Source organism: Octopus bimaculoides, chromosome 2, assembly GCF_001194135.2.
Source record: "Octopus bimaculoides isolate UCB-OBI-ISO-001 chromosome 2, ASM119413v2, whole genome shotgun sequence".
NCBI lineage: Eukaryota > Metazoa > Mollusca > Cephalopoda > Octopoda > Octopodidae > Octopus > Octopus bimaculoides.
Window position 1 is genome coordinate 87,095,736 of NC_068982.1, and position 14,447 is coordinate 87,110,182.

The 14,447-nt window shown below is 35.3% G+C and overlaps 1 protein-coding gene across 1 annotated transcript in view; it reads right to left on the reverse strand.

Moving 5' to 3' along the window:
• Window positions 1-11,840: 11,840 nt before the first annotated feature.
• Window positions 11,841-14,447, reverse strand: part of LOC106875741 (phosphoacetylglucosamine mutase) — a 93,697-nt gene continuing 91,090 nt past the window's right edge. The window contains exon 17 of the mRNA XM_052965858.1: window positions 11,841-12,632. Coding sequence (XP_052821818.1) covers window positions 12,549-12,632 — 84 coding nt within the window. The 3' untranslated portion in view covers window positions 11,841-12,548. The remainder of the gene's footprint in view (window positions 12,633-14,447) is intronic.

Sequence of the window (14,447 nt, forward strand, 5' to 3'; positions counted from 1 at the left end):
CTCTCTCTCTCTCTCTCTCTCTCTCTCTCTCTCTCTCTCTCATTTCAGCTAATGTGTATGAGCGTGTCAGAGTGTGTGTGAGTTAGAACAGTAAATTCGATACTTATTATAATTTCGTTCATGTTATGTGACATAGTGTCAGAGGTTTACGAAACAACAGCTATTCGTTTCCTGAGAACATATTGTGAGACAATATTCATGATTAACAGCAAGAAAGAAAAACTTTCTCACGCGAACACGAGAATAAACTGAAGGGGGACAAAGGAATCTAATGAGATCCAAACTGTATGTATAATTGTAGTTTAGTACAATGGCAACGCCTAGACTAAGTATTGAAATAGGGCAAATCAATTAAGATGTCACTGACTAATTATTTTCACAATTAACTCGATATTTAGGAAAAAAAATCAGTCTCTAGTACAGATCATAACCATTTTCTGTTTTTTATTTATTGTATTCTTCTGTGAAATAACACACACGCGCACGCATACATATGCACACTTACACGTATACACACAGAAGCGTATGTATACATAAACATATTGTATATATATATACATGTATGCATACATATATACATACATAAATATATATATAAAATATATGCACATGCATGCATTTCCGTCTGTGAGTAGTAAATCCAGGCAGATATCTAGAAAGCACTCAGTTGTTAAGCGAACCACATCAAACAATCAGATACGATACCTGTATGGTATAATCATCAAAGTGTGGTTTCTTGGTACTGAGATGCTTGCAGACAATTTCAAGCACCCAGGTCATTGGTGTTCTTTAGATAAGTGACTAAACCTAATATCATTTCTTTTTCTTTTTATCATAGGTTTTGTTTGAATTTCTGTTGTCTTGCATGCGTAGCGGGTTTGCTGCCTGCATCCTACGGCACCATGCTATCTGTTCTTTTCAACTATCTAATACTTTCCTGATTATTCTGGCCGTGCCAAGGAGGCAAACCTTTTGTAACAGTTCTACTGGGCACTCTATTTCGATTTCCTTTATATTCCACTCCTTCTCTCTTTCCACGTCTTGTCTCTTTCTAGCCCCCACTTTTCGCAGTTTCCAATGTGGTACTTTCACTACCTTATCGTGTCTCCACAACTAGTGGTTTTGGACAAGTCTAGGGTATTTGTTCGCGATATGGGCAATAGTTTCGGCCACTCTATAACAAATGCGGCACAGCAGAGAAACTTTTTCATTCCTAAGGTTGACCCTCCAATTCGTGACCAAAGCTTGGTCTTGCGTTGCCAGTATAGTGATCTCAGTTTCTTTTTTTAGTGTTCCTTTCTTCAGATAATCCTATTTATGTTTTCCAGCAATTTCTGGAGTAGCTACATGGAATTGATTGTGTAGTCCATTGTTGCGTAATGCTTCTTCATGTCCTTTTTGAACTTCTTCCTTTGTTTTTCCTTTTTTCTCTGCTTATTATTATTTTCAAATGCACACAACAGATTAGACTGTTGGAAAAGAAAATATCCTAACATCGGGTTACAACAAGTAACCTTAGATGCCAAGAACCCTCCTAAGTATCCTAGATGTCCCTAATAACATTGTTTTCTGGGGCTGTACTAAACTGGGTTTTATGCCTATTTCCTCTACCTATCTGTTTAGATCTTTAGGGATAGTTCCCAAAGCACCTATAACTACTGGGATACATTTTCCGTAATCCAATGGATAGGTCCTGATACTTTGCTGTCATATTGATTTTTAATCATTTGGGACTAAATCAGGCCTTCTAACTTTTTATTACTCCGTCAGTCTGAATGTCCCACAACATCTTGAATTTTTTACTTAATAGTACTTTACTAAGTTCATGTTCATACCATTTATTAGTATGTTCAAATCCTAGCTTTCTACATAACTCCCAGTGGATTACTATTCCTAAGTTGTCATGTCTTTTCTTGTATTCTTTTTGTACCAGCATGCTATATTCACTTACTATATGAGTAGCGCTTTCATCTTTTGGTTTGCATAACCTACATTGGGAATCAACTTGGTTTTTGTCTATCTTTGCTTTTATCCGATTAGTCCTTAATGTTTTGTTGTGGCGAGAGTCATTGACACCCCTGGGGGATTGGATGAACGGACTATCCGAACTCTTATAAAGAGTAGTGGTCGGTAGTAGTCGGGGAGAACGTTTTGGTAGTCTCACGAAGTACGTCATGTAAACCTCCGCTGCATAATTTATATATACCAACCTGTGGCAGTACATAAAATTGGCGATGAGATATTCGAAGCTTGCGTGGGACGTTTATTTATTTATTTATTTATTGGTATGAAATCAAAGAAAAAGTTATTTAACACGGAAGACTTGTTGGCTCACGTGGTGCAGTTGCAACAGTAACAGCAGCAGTTACAACAACAATACCAACAGTTACTGGAAGTAATGCTGAAGAAATCTGAAAATACTTCAGGTTCTCGTCATACAGCGTAGCAAATTCAATTGGAGAATTTATTTATAACCCAGAAGAAGGTACTACTTTTTCTTTAGACGATATGAAGAAATTTTCAAAGAAGAATGTAAAAATTTTCAAAGAAGAATGTAAAAATTGGAATGACGAGGAGAAGGTGCGACTACTTTTAAGGAAGTTATCCCCTGCCGGACACGATAAATATTGTAACTATATTCTGCCGAAGAAACCAGATGAGATTTGTTTCGATGAAACAGTTAATTTGTTATCGAGAATTTTCAGTGAAAGAAGTTCCCTGTTCAATACTCGTTGGCAATGTTTACATTTAGTTAAAAAAGATGATGAAGATTTCGTCACCTGTGCTAGAGGTTGTTCATAGAGAGTGTGAAAAATTCAAATTCAATTAATTAACCCCGGATTTGTTCAAATGTCTAATTTTTGTTCAGTAAGAAAAGATGCTGACATACGTTCCCGTATATTAACAAAATTAGAACAGAACCAAAAATTAACTCTACAGGCAGTGGCTGAAAAATGCCTGAGGATTATAAATTTAAGGCACGATGCGGATAAAGTTGAAAAGATTGCTCTCAGATACATGCGTGTCGTCCTAAAACGGATAAGAAAAAAGAAAAATGAACGTCAAATCCATGCTATGGTTGCGGATGTTTACATTTTAAAAGTAATTGTCCTTTTATAAATCGTAAATGTTTTGACTGTGGAAAAATCGGACATAAAAGCTCACATTGTATAGCAAAAGAAAAAAGAAGGGTCAAACAAAAAAATTCTAGAAGGAATGTATTGTTAAAAAAACTTCTAAGCGAGGCTCAGAAAAGAAAATTGTGTTCATAAAAATGAATAATGGGAATATCAAATTACAATTGGATGCAGACAATGATATCACAGTAATTAATACAGATACATGGAGAAAATTAGGGAAGCCTAGATTAAAGGAAACTTCTAAAATTGCATGAGGTGTTTCAGGAAAAAAAATTGCATTTTAGAGGTGAAATGATAACTTTGATAGCCAAAGTTTTTGTGTTGCAAAATACAATAAATTATTTGGAACAGACTGGATGGAACTATTTAACTTATGGGACTTACTCATGAATATATTTTTTGTAAGAACGTAAATAAAGCGTCGGAGAATTTATTTTTTTAAATTTTAATCAGCACCAAAACAGAGGCGAAGTTTCAAGTGAAAGAAAACGCTACACCGGTATTTAAACCAAAAAGAACGGTACCTTTCGCAGCGTTGAAACAAGTCAACAAAGAATTGGATAAACTTGAAAAGCTTGGCGTTATTGAAAAAAATTGATTCGTTATTTAGGCGTCTCCTACAGTTTATGTCAAGAGAAAAAACAATAAAATCCGAGTATGCTGATTTCCCAAGGGGATTAAAGTTGAATGGAGGAAAATTATTTTCAAAGTTGGACCTCTCTGAAGCATATTTGCAGGTAAAAGTCGATGAGGAATGTTCAAAATTATTGACAATAAATACCCATAAAGGGTTGTATAAATTCAATCGACTTCCCTTTGGTAGCACCTGGCATTTTCCAACAAATTATGGATATTATGCTCGCAGGTTCAGATTTCGCTGTAGCATACCTTGACGACATACTCATAAAAAGTGAATCTCGAGGTCAGTATGCTGAGTATATTAAAAAAAAGTCTTCGAAAGAATAAAAGATTATGGGTTTAAGTTCAGCGAAGGAAAGTGTGAATTTTTTATGCCAAGAATAAAATATCTAGGGCAGATATTATTGATGAAAATGGACGCAGATCAGACCCGTCTAGGGCGAGTGCAATAAAAGTATGCCTCACCCAACGAACATTGGTGCCATGGATAAGAGATTCTACATTTGCTGGTTGACTGAGTTTTCTCGATCTTTACCTTTATCAGATTTGTTCTAAGGGCTTGTTCCTGAACGTTTCTGTTTCTCGTTGCAAGTTCCCGTCCGTCAACCAGAGCCAGCGATCTTTACTTCCAGCATTCTCGGTTTGTTGCATGAATTGGCCATGTACTTTCCATCTGTTTGTTCTCTTGTTCTACTTTTTCTCTTTGAATTCTCTTTCTTCTTCGGTCTTTTTTTTTTGGGGGGGGGGACTCTGACTACTGATAATATTCTTTCTTTACTCTGCATAACATAATTTTTCAGACCCAATATCGCAATATTAACAATGTCTCCTGCGTTTTGTAATTCTCTGTCACTTTCCTTCTGAGTAGGTAGAATCTGTCGGCATTGCTTTTAGTGGGGAGTGTATTGTGCATTATAGGCAGCTTTCTAGTTCTTCTATCCAAGTCCGTAACTCGAATTTTGTCCATTTCAGAAAAGAAGCGGAGTATTTTATTACGGGCATAGTCCATGTATTTTATTACGGGCATAGTCCATGATTTTAATGATGTTCCCTCCATTTAGTTTTGTTTCAGGCACCTTCCTAATTCTCCTCTTGTACTCTTTAGTGATTTCTCTTTCATTTCTCCATCCACTGTCCTATCGTCTCGCAGTACTCCTAGGTATTTGTATCCCTCATTATTCCACAGCGATCTAATGATATCGTGTGGTAATTTTATGCCATAATTTACCTTCCGGCCTCTCTTGTATTACGCACTTATTTATCCCAAACTGCATTCCAGTATCTTTACTGAATACTCTCGCTGTTTGGATCAAAGAGCCTAAGTTTGTCTCCTTTTATGTATACAGTTTGAGGTCATCCATTCAAAAGTAGGTAATTCATTCGCATTTTGGATTTTCTTAGTATACTTGTCAGAAGTTTTAGTATAATGACGAAGAGTAATGGAGAGAGCGAGTCTCCCTAGAAAATGCCCCTGTGTATTTTCACGTTGTCTAACGATTCATTTGCACATGTCAGTTCTACTTGCTACACACACTCATTGCTTTCTCCAAAACGTTGTTTATCTTCTCAGTGAATCCGAGCGTCCTCAGACACACCAAGGGCCAGCTCTGTGGAACATTGTCGTCAGCCTTCCTGTAATCTATCCATCTAGCAGCTAAATTCTTCTTCCTTACTCAATACTTTACTATCTACGTATAACAGTTCAGCAGGTTCCCTTGATTTCTTCTTTACATCCTTTTTGCTTTTCTGACAATAAATTTTCCTTTTTCAGAAAATGATATACTTCATCTGGTATGAAGCCATTTAATAGTTTCCAGAGTAATAGATCTATAGTTACTGATTTTCTCTTCTTTTTTATTTTATTTTTTTTGTCCTGTATCAGATCTGTGAATGCATTCGAATGCAGAACGGTTTCGTCTCTGTGCGCGCATCTCGGACAGTCCCACCTGGCAGCGCTTCTGTGCCTGGCTAGGTATTTCTGGAAGTTATCCATGGTAGTGCCATGGATAAGAGAATCACTTACCCTATTTCTCTGTGGAGGCAGGTGTTCTGTCCTTCCAGTTATTTGCGGGTGTCTCCACAAGCATTTTTATGTAGTCTTTTGTTTATGGTACTACGGAAATCTCCTTTCTTTTGGGATATTTTGCTTTCAGTATTTTGTAAGTTTGTTGTTATTTTTATCATTTTTATGTGAATAGTGGTGTTATGCGGGCTGCGATGTATTCATTTAAAGTAATGGCTGTTTGTTTTTGAATATGTTTTATTAAGTTCTTGTCGTTTGTGTTTATGGCTGTGTAATTGATGATGCTTTGGGAGTGTTTTTCATATTGTTGGTTTGGATTACGATGTGATTTCATTTGTTGAGGTGTATTGCTGACTTGTGGCGTTATATGACGAACAACTGTTATTGCCTGTGCGACGAATCTGATCGCCCAAAACCCACTTTTAACAAGGCAGAGCAGACGGTGTTCCTTTATCTAGTAGCTATGGCGAAAGAGGTTGTGTGATGGTCGAGGGTGAAAGGATTAACGAAAAACACCTTCCTCTTTGGTCAAGCCCTCATCGACTTTTTTAAGTTCCACTAAGAAAGGAAAGTGAGGGTGTAGTAGGAAGTGTTGCCTTCCAGTGAATTTGCGTAAAGATGAGTGACAGTGGCAAAAATGGTTAGAGTGAATGGCTCTACTAGTCTGCGCTTGTAGATTAAAGAGCAGGAGAGAGTTCGTGTCTTTGATGGTTAGGATAAACCTGGATCTGTGGGTTTCGTTGACTGGCCCTAGTTGCTGTTTCTCTTGTATCAGGAGGTCTGCATCATTCATGTTATCATATACTTTGTTTACTATGTTTTTATTGTATTGCACTGTCTTTTCCATTTCTTTCTCTCTGTCATTTATGTAAATCCCCACACAGATTGTTGTCTGTCCTTGTGATGACCCCACCTCATGTATACCCCTGTGGCTAATAAAAGAAATTATTATTGTTATTATCATTTCTTTTTATCACGGGTTTTGTTGGAACTCCCGGAGTTTTGCACGCGTAGAGGGCTTGCTGCCTGCAGCCTACGGTACCATGCTATCTGTTCTTTACAACTATCTAATACTTTCCTGATTATTCTGGCCATGCCAAGGAGACAAACCTTTTGTAACAGTTTTTCTGAGCACTCTATTCCTATTTCCTTTGTCTTCTTCTTATTATTATTATCATTTTTTTTCTTTCTTCAAATTTTCTTCCATTTCTCGCCGAGTGTTTTCCGTACACCTAGGGCAGAGAAACTCATTGTATGCATTCCCAGAAAATTTGCTGTAGCCCATCTTTTACACAGAAGCAAAACATGTACATGATAGCACTTCCAATCAGTTAAGATCAGAAGTCATAGTCAGTACCTGATATTGCATCAGGGCATAGCTACGAAAGCCAGTGCCTGGTATTGTATCTATTATTAAAAGTGGCAAACTGCTAGAATTGCTTGCATGCCGGACAAAATGCTTAAAAGCATTTCTTCCATCCTTTTATGGTTTGGGTTCAAATTCTGTAGGAGTCGACTTTGCCTTTAATCCTTTCGGGGTCAATGAAATAAAGTACTGAGATTGACGTAATCGATTATCTTGCTAAACCTAGTTCAGTCTAAGCCAGGTTAATTTAGTCTGCATTATGGTATATTGTGAAAGTCAGATGCAATTAAAGCTTTCAGTGAAATGAAAGCTTCCTCACAAGTTAGACATTCAGTGCTTTTATTTGCGAGGGCTTTAGTCTCCATTTTAATAGAGCTGTAAGAATCTATATCAGACTTTCTGTATTTATCCAAATTTCTATGACCTAATAATTTATTATGCATAAACCTATCTACTTCGTATTGATTAGAGTTTTAAATAATCGAATATCTTTAGCTATTTTAGATTGTAAATAGTCAGAGTAAGGGTACTTGCTAAATTCTGCCAATTAAAATGTCAGGCAGCCACTCTCTCGGTGATACCAAAGTCACATAGTTTCTGACATGATCAACTTTGTCAAAGGCCTTGAGAATTACATATATGTAACTGTGTACATGTGTATTATATACAAGATAAAAGCATTGATGCCAATATGGTAGAGTCTATTGAAGTACAAGTCTCCAGTATGCACTACTTATTTATTGTTTTATGATGTTACATAATATTTGCCTAATTCACTCTTCAGGTATGTACTCAAACATCAACGATCTTAAGAAGAGCAGGAGAAACAAGGACATCCTTTTATTATGGGAAACTTTTTAGAAATGGAAATTAACTCATACTGTCACCAAAAGGGTGCTAAACGAATGCATATCTGCGAATATATGTGTGCATACAAACATACATGTAAACACATTAAAAAATGTGCATCCGTGTCGAGAAACACATATACATACACAGGCATAAAAGCATACCACAAACACAAAGAAATTCAAGCAGACTGATACACATACAATCACGTATATGTATTTCCAAAGGTGCATGCCTTGTGATGGCACCTGTGCCCAGCATCGCATTCCTGGCACTTGTGCCGGTAGCATGTGTAAAGACATTCGAACGAGATCGTTGCCTGTGCCGCCGGACTGGCTCCTGTGCAGGTGGCACGTAAAATACACCATTTTGAGCGTGGCCATTGCCAGTATCGCCTGACTGGCCTTCGTGCTGATGGCACGTAAAAGCACCCACTACACTCTCGGAGTGGTTGGCGTTAGGGAGGACATCCAGCTGTAGAAACTCTGCGAAATCAGATTGGAGCCTGGTGTAGCCATCTGGTCCACCAGTCCTCAGTCAAATCCTCCAACCCATGCTAGCATGGAAAAAGGACGTTAAACGATGATGATGTAAGTATGTTTGTGATGTTTCCATGAACATATACATGAGTGTATATGTATGTTGAACACTTAAAGGGAGATAAACCCCTTAGGTCACTGCACGAGTTGGTTCCCATCTCTCAAATTTTCCCCAATACAAAATGAATATCGTGTTACATTAGTAGTGTATTCTGAAGATTGTACTCTATTAACTTTTGTTATAGTATAGCCCTAAAGTGAATAATGCTTTGTGAGTGAATTTGGTAGACAGAACTGTGTGGGAGCCTTTCATACGTGTGCGTGCGTGTGTGTGTGTGTGCACGCATGTTTGTGTTTGTCCTCCACCACTCCTTGGCAACCATTGATGGTTTGTTTACGTCCACATAATTTAGCAGTTTGATAGAATAAAAACCAGACTTTAAAATAAGTTCTGGAGTCAACTTGTTCAACTAAGCCCTTCAAGACGATGTCCCAGCATAGCCACAGTTCAATGACTTGAGCATGAAAAAGATAAATATATATATATATATATATATATATATATATATATATATATATGTATGTATGTATATATATACACACACACATACATATATATGTTAATATTGAACAGTGAGGATGAGTGCTCAACACTGCATTGGTGGATAAATATTCTTTATTTGTAGGTTAACCAGGCTACTTCATGATCAGAGAGATCTCTTGATTAATTATCAAGCCTGTCATATGGAATGTTAATGTTCATCACCATCTTGGATGAAATTATGATTGACCTTGTACACTAGTTCTTTCTCTAGGGGACAGCTACTCAGAGATTTACAATTCAAATCTATATCTAGATCTTTAATTGGTGGATTTTTGTCAGATCTAAAACCGTATATATATATATATATATATATATATATAATCATCATCATCATTTAACATCCGCACACATCGTTTTCCAACATGTCTTCTTTGCTGGAATGGTTTGGTATGTTTGCCAGGATCTGATTGGGCCAAGGGCTGCATTGTGCTCCAGTGTCTGCTTTGGCAAGGTTTCTACAGCTTGATGCCCTTCCAGATGCCAACCATTTTCCAGATTGTATTAGGAGCTTTTTTTTTTTGTGTCATCAATACTAGTGAGGTCACCATGTGACTTGGAAGATTAAAATCCCTTTCAACTGATGAAAGGTTAAAGTATGAAGGAAGGGTCACAACAGGATTCATACAGTAGAGATGGCTGCTTACATTATACAAATGGATGGGAGTAATTGGTGTGGAGCTTGAAAGAGAGATAAAGATGATAAAGACAAAATATCTAGGTGAGCTGTAGGAGCAGGAACAGAAAGGGTGGCTTGATAGAGGTTGCAAAAGTCTATAAAGAAGTAGATGATATACAAGAGTTGAGGTAGTGAGGATTGATAAATGTAAATTGGAAGGTAAGGGAGGGCAGATGATGAGCAGAGATTGGGAAGGTATATGGATGAATGTAGTGATTGGTGGTGGGTGATCAATGGAATGTGAGTTTTGGGAGAAGGTGAGAGGCAATACAGAAGATTGACAAACAGTAGGATAATAGTAAAGTAGGGTGAGAGAAAGGGAAAAGGTTGTTGGTATTAGGAAGAGCATCCAACTATAGAAACCATGTCTAAGCAGCAGACACTCTCCAGCCCATGCCAATATGGAAGATAGACATTAAAAGATGATGCTGATGATGTATGTGTGTGTGAGAGGATTGTAAGAGCATGAGTGGAGAGGAAGACATACAGTGTGGAGATACTAAGAAGATGTATAGTAATAGGAGTCGCTCAACAGGAAGTGGTTCTGAGGAGGGAGAAGAAGGAATCATTTGATAGCACTGAATGGTTGGTAAAATCAATGTAAAACATAAGTGGAGAAGAACAATGTTAAGAATGAAGGATGGATTTCAAGTGAAATGGTTCCAGGTAGTGAGAAAAGCAAATGGTACCACAGAAATAAAATGATAAAATATGTAGTTCAATCCTCATTTAATTATAGTAGTATATTATTGCAGTTGGGCAAATGATGGAGAGATCAGTGATAGAAAATGAAAGAAGGGGAAGATCTGATGACAAAATTAAACAAGGGAATCAATTATGTTTAGAGATGGTCATGTCTTCTCAAGCTTAGAATTTCACCAGTCATCCCAGTCTTTTGTCATCTCCTCCAAGAAATTCAACCTTTTCTACTTTGTCGTATGTCTTTCTAGGTTTCCTTCTTCCACAAGTTCCATCCATTCCTTTATACAGCTGTCCTCGCATGATCATACTAGTGCAGTCTTCTTTCTTTATACCCATTTTTTATCTCAACACTTGGTCATTCATGAACACTAACTATGTACATCTAGCAGGTATGTTTGCTTCATTTCTTTCTAGTCTTCATATGTCTTCTGCATTCAGGACTTACATCTCACTATTATGTAGCATTGCTGTTTGTACACAAGTATCACACAAGCTGTCTTTCACTTTCAAAGGAAAACATTTTAGCTCTCTGAACTTTCTCAAACCTGTTCTTATTCTAAGTACTACTTTCACCCCAACTCCTTGACCTAAGGACAAAAACTATTAACTTTAGGAATCCTCTTAGGCATTTGATGAAATGTATTTCCCATCTACTTTTAGTGACTATTGCTCCTATGCATCTGCCACCTACAAAGTGTACTTTCTTTGTTAATCTACCTGTGATACTACTGCGCATCTTATGTGTCTACAGTTTACATTGAATACACTGTATGGAATTTTTACCTACTAATATATATTTTTTTTTTTTTCGTGTGTGTGTGTGTGTGTGTGTGTGTGTGTGTGTGTGTGTATGTGCGTGCGAGAGATAGACAGAGAAGACCCACAAACAGACAGACAAACAGAGAGCAAATATGCATGAAAGTTGAAATTTCATATTTGTTATTGCTTGAGTGAAACAATGATGATATTGATAATTTGATGACATTGCAATCAGTTGCTCTGTGCTTTCAAAGACCTCTGGAATAAGCAATCCCTTACATGAAAGAGAGGTAAGAGTTGGTGACAAGAAGAGCATCTTGCCATAAAATCCTACTAGCATTAAACAAAAAAACAGACATTAAAGTAACTAATGTAGACACAATATATATATATATATATATATATATATTACATTAACTCTTTATCTGGAATCACTTTAACTCTTCCAAACTACATCTATTTTTCACTGTATTACATACACACTTTTTCTTCAGCCCACACATAGATTATCTGTCATGCTGAAAGTAAAAAAAATAACCAAAATGTGTTCAAAATTATATTTATTAGAATAAAATGGTAGCTATAAAAATATTTGAAAATTGTTTCTCATGATTACCTCCCTCCTCAATGAATAGCAAATTATATTTCACAATATATCAGTTTCTAATTTAGACACAAATACAGCAATTTTGAGGGAGAGTATTTAGTCAATACCATTGATGCCAGTATTTATTAGATACTTTATTTTATTGGTCCCAGAGGGATGAAAGGCAGAGTTGACCTCAGTGGGGTTTCAACTCAATAAGTAAAGAACTAGAAGAAATATCACAAAGCATTTCTTGCAACACTTGATTTTGTTGGCTCATTGCCCTAATAATAGTTTTAAGGTGAAGATATTAGTCAATATCATTAACCCAGTACTGTATTTTCTCAACCCTGGAGGGATGAATGGCAAAGGTGCCAATCCACCACCACATGTTAAAATATAATATAATGTAAAAATAAAAAAACTATTGCATTATTGCTCACAAATCAGACATAAAGACAGAAAAATAATAAGCAAGATCGATCTCTTAAATTCAGAAATTACAAACCAAAAGTTTTCCCCTCTAATGATTTTCAAATATGAATTTCTTTTTAAATTCCAAATTGTAAAGTTATATGTATATGCATTTGAATATATTTTAATAAATTTGTATAAAAAATATCAAATAATATTCTTAGATAATATTTTCAATTGATTATTTTAGCTTACAATGTAGGACGATCTCCAACACCATTACAAAGGTCATATACTTTCTCACAAACATTAAAACTAAGCTTCTTTGCATCTTCCTGAAATAGAAAGATAACAACATTAGTGTCTGCTCAAAAAGTTGGACAAAGTAAAGAGGGGTGAGGAGTGGGAGTTAATCTGAAACTACAAACAAGTACTGAACTCTTTTCAAAACACAAAAACATTTCTACAGTAAAATAATCTATGGAAAATATGAAACTGCAAAGAACATGAACTTCTATATATATGGATATCATAATTACAAATTATATCTTTATCAAAAAAAATAAATAAAGGCATCAGTTTTTTAAAAAAATCACAATTTGAAATAATATCATATTTTTTATTTTGTAATTTGCAATTTAAGTTCGATTAAATGGAAGGAAATGAGCAACATATACTAGAATAAATTACTGTAGCAGAAATAAAAATACAACATACAGCTTATATTACTCCACACTGAAACAGTATCAACTCCCCACTGAAAGTAACTAGTTCTCTTGAAGTAAATACATGAGGATAATGCTACAAAGAAATATTAATTTTAAAAAGCTACCTTTTCAGATGTTCCATTTTCCAACATATTAATTTTGAAAGATTCTGAAAGTCTGTTAAACCATATATAACATATATATCATCTTCATCATCATCATGATATATATATGATACATGGTTTATAATATTTATATATATTTATATATATCAATTTAAATAAGAGCCATAACGCAATCCTATAATAAAACTTGTTTAATATCCTATGCACATTTCCAGATAAGAAAATGGGGCCTTGCATCTCTTCAGGGCCAAGTTACATTAATTCACAGCAGACAACATTAATAGTTGTCCTTAAATTACATGTGTATAAAGGAGATTTATAATCAGGTTGTAACAACATGAACAAATTGAAACTGCTTGCAATATCGGTTAAGAAAACCGTTATATAGTAAAGTAACTAAGTAGAGTTGTTAACTTAGGATGTTAAGTAGCAACAAGCAAACGATGCTGTATATTCAATAAAAACCGTTGGACTTTTGAAAGTAAATAAAACAAAGAAAGAAAAATTATCTGTTATAGATCTGAATAGAAAAACAAATATAAATTGATGGTCAATGAGAGGTAAATCTAGTAAATAATATTTTTGATTTACATAATTCACTCCATTGTGAATAATCATAACAAATAATTATATTTATTTTTAAGTTTAGAATAGTTATGAGACTTGTTTTAAGGATATGCAAACAAGATAAATTAGAAAATATAAATTACAAAATAAAATAAATTAGGTCATATTCAAATTGCAACCATCAAAGTTTTAAAAATACATTACATTAGCTTAGTAGTGGAATTCAAATACAATATTAATGAAGGAAGGGATTTAATCGATAAGGTAAAAAGTAAACAATTATTTCGATGCCATCGATACTAAATTACATAGAATTATAAATGATAAATCAAGTAACTAAGATCAAAACTCATAAGTGTAATTATAGAAAAAGGTTCTATGAAAATAAACGCAATCCATGTTAAATTAATATCATTGTATGGATTTAACTAACCCCTCCAAGGCAGGTTACTAAGTAAAATAACGTAGGATATTAAGGTAGGATATTAAGTAGCTACATGCATACGATGTGAATTAATGTAACTTGGCCCTGAAGAGATGCAAGGCACCATTTTCTTATCTCAGACAAGAGTGAGTCGGGATCTTGCATGGAAATGTGCATAGGATATTAAACAAGTTTTATTATAGGATTTCGTTATGGCTCTTATTTCAATTGATAGGCACCCAAAATTGTATCACATTTGAAAGTCTTTATATTTAAGCAAAGTATAAACAACTTTTCAAGTGAGAATTTTGCTACTTTGATAACAGG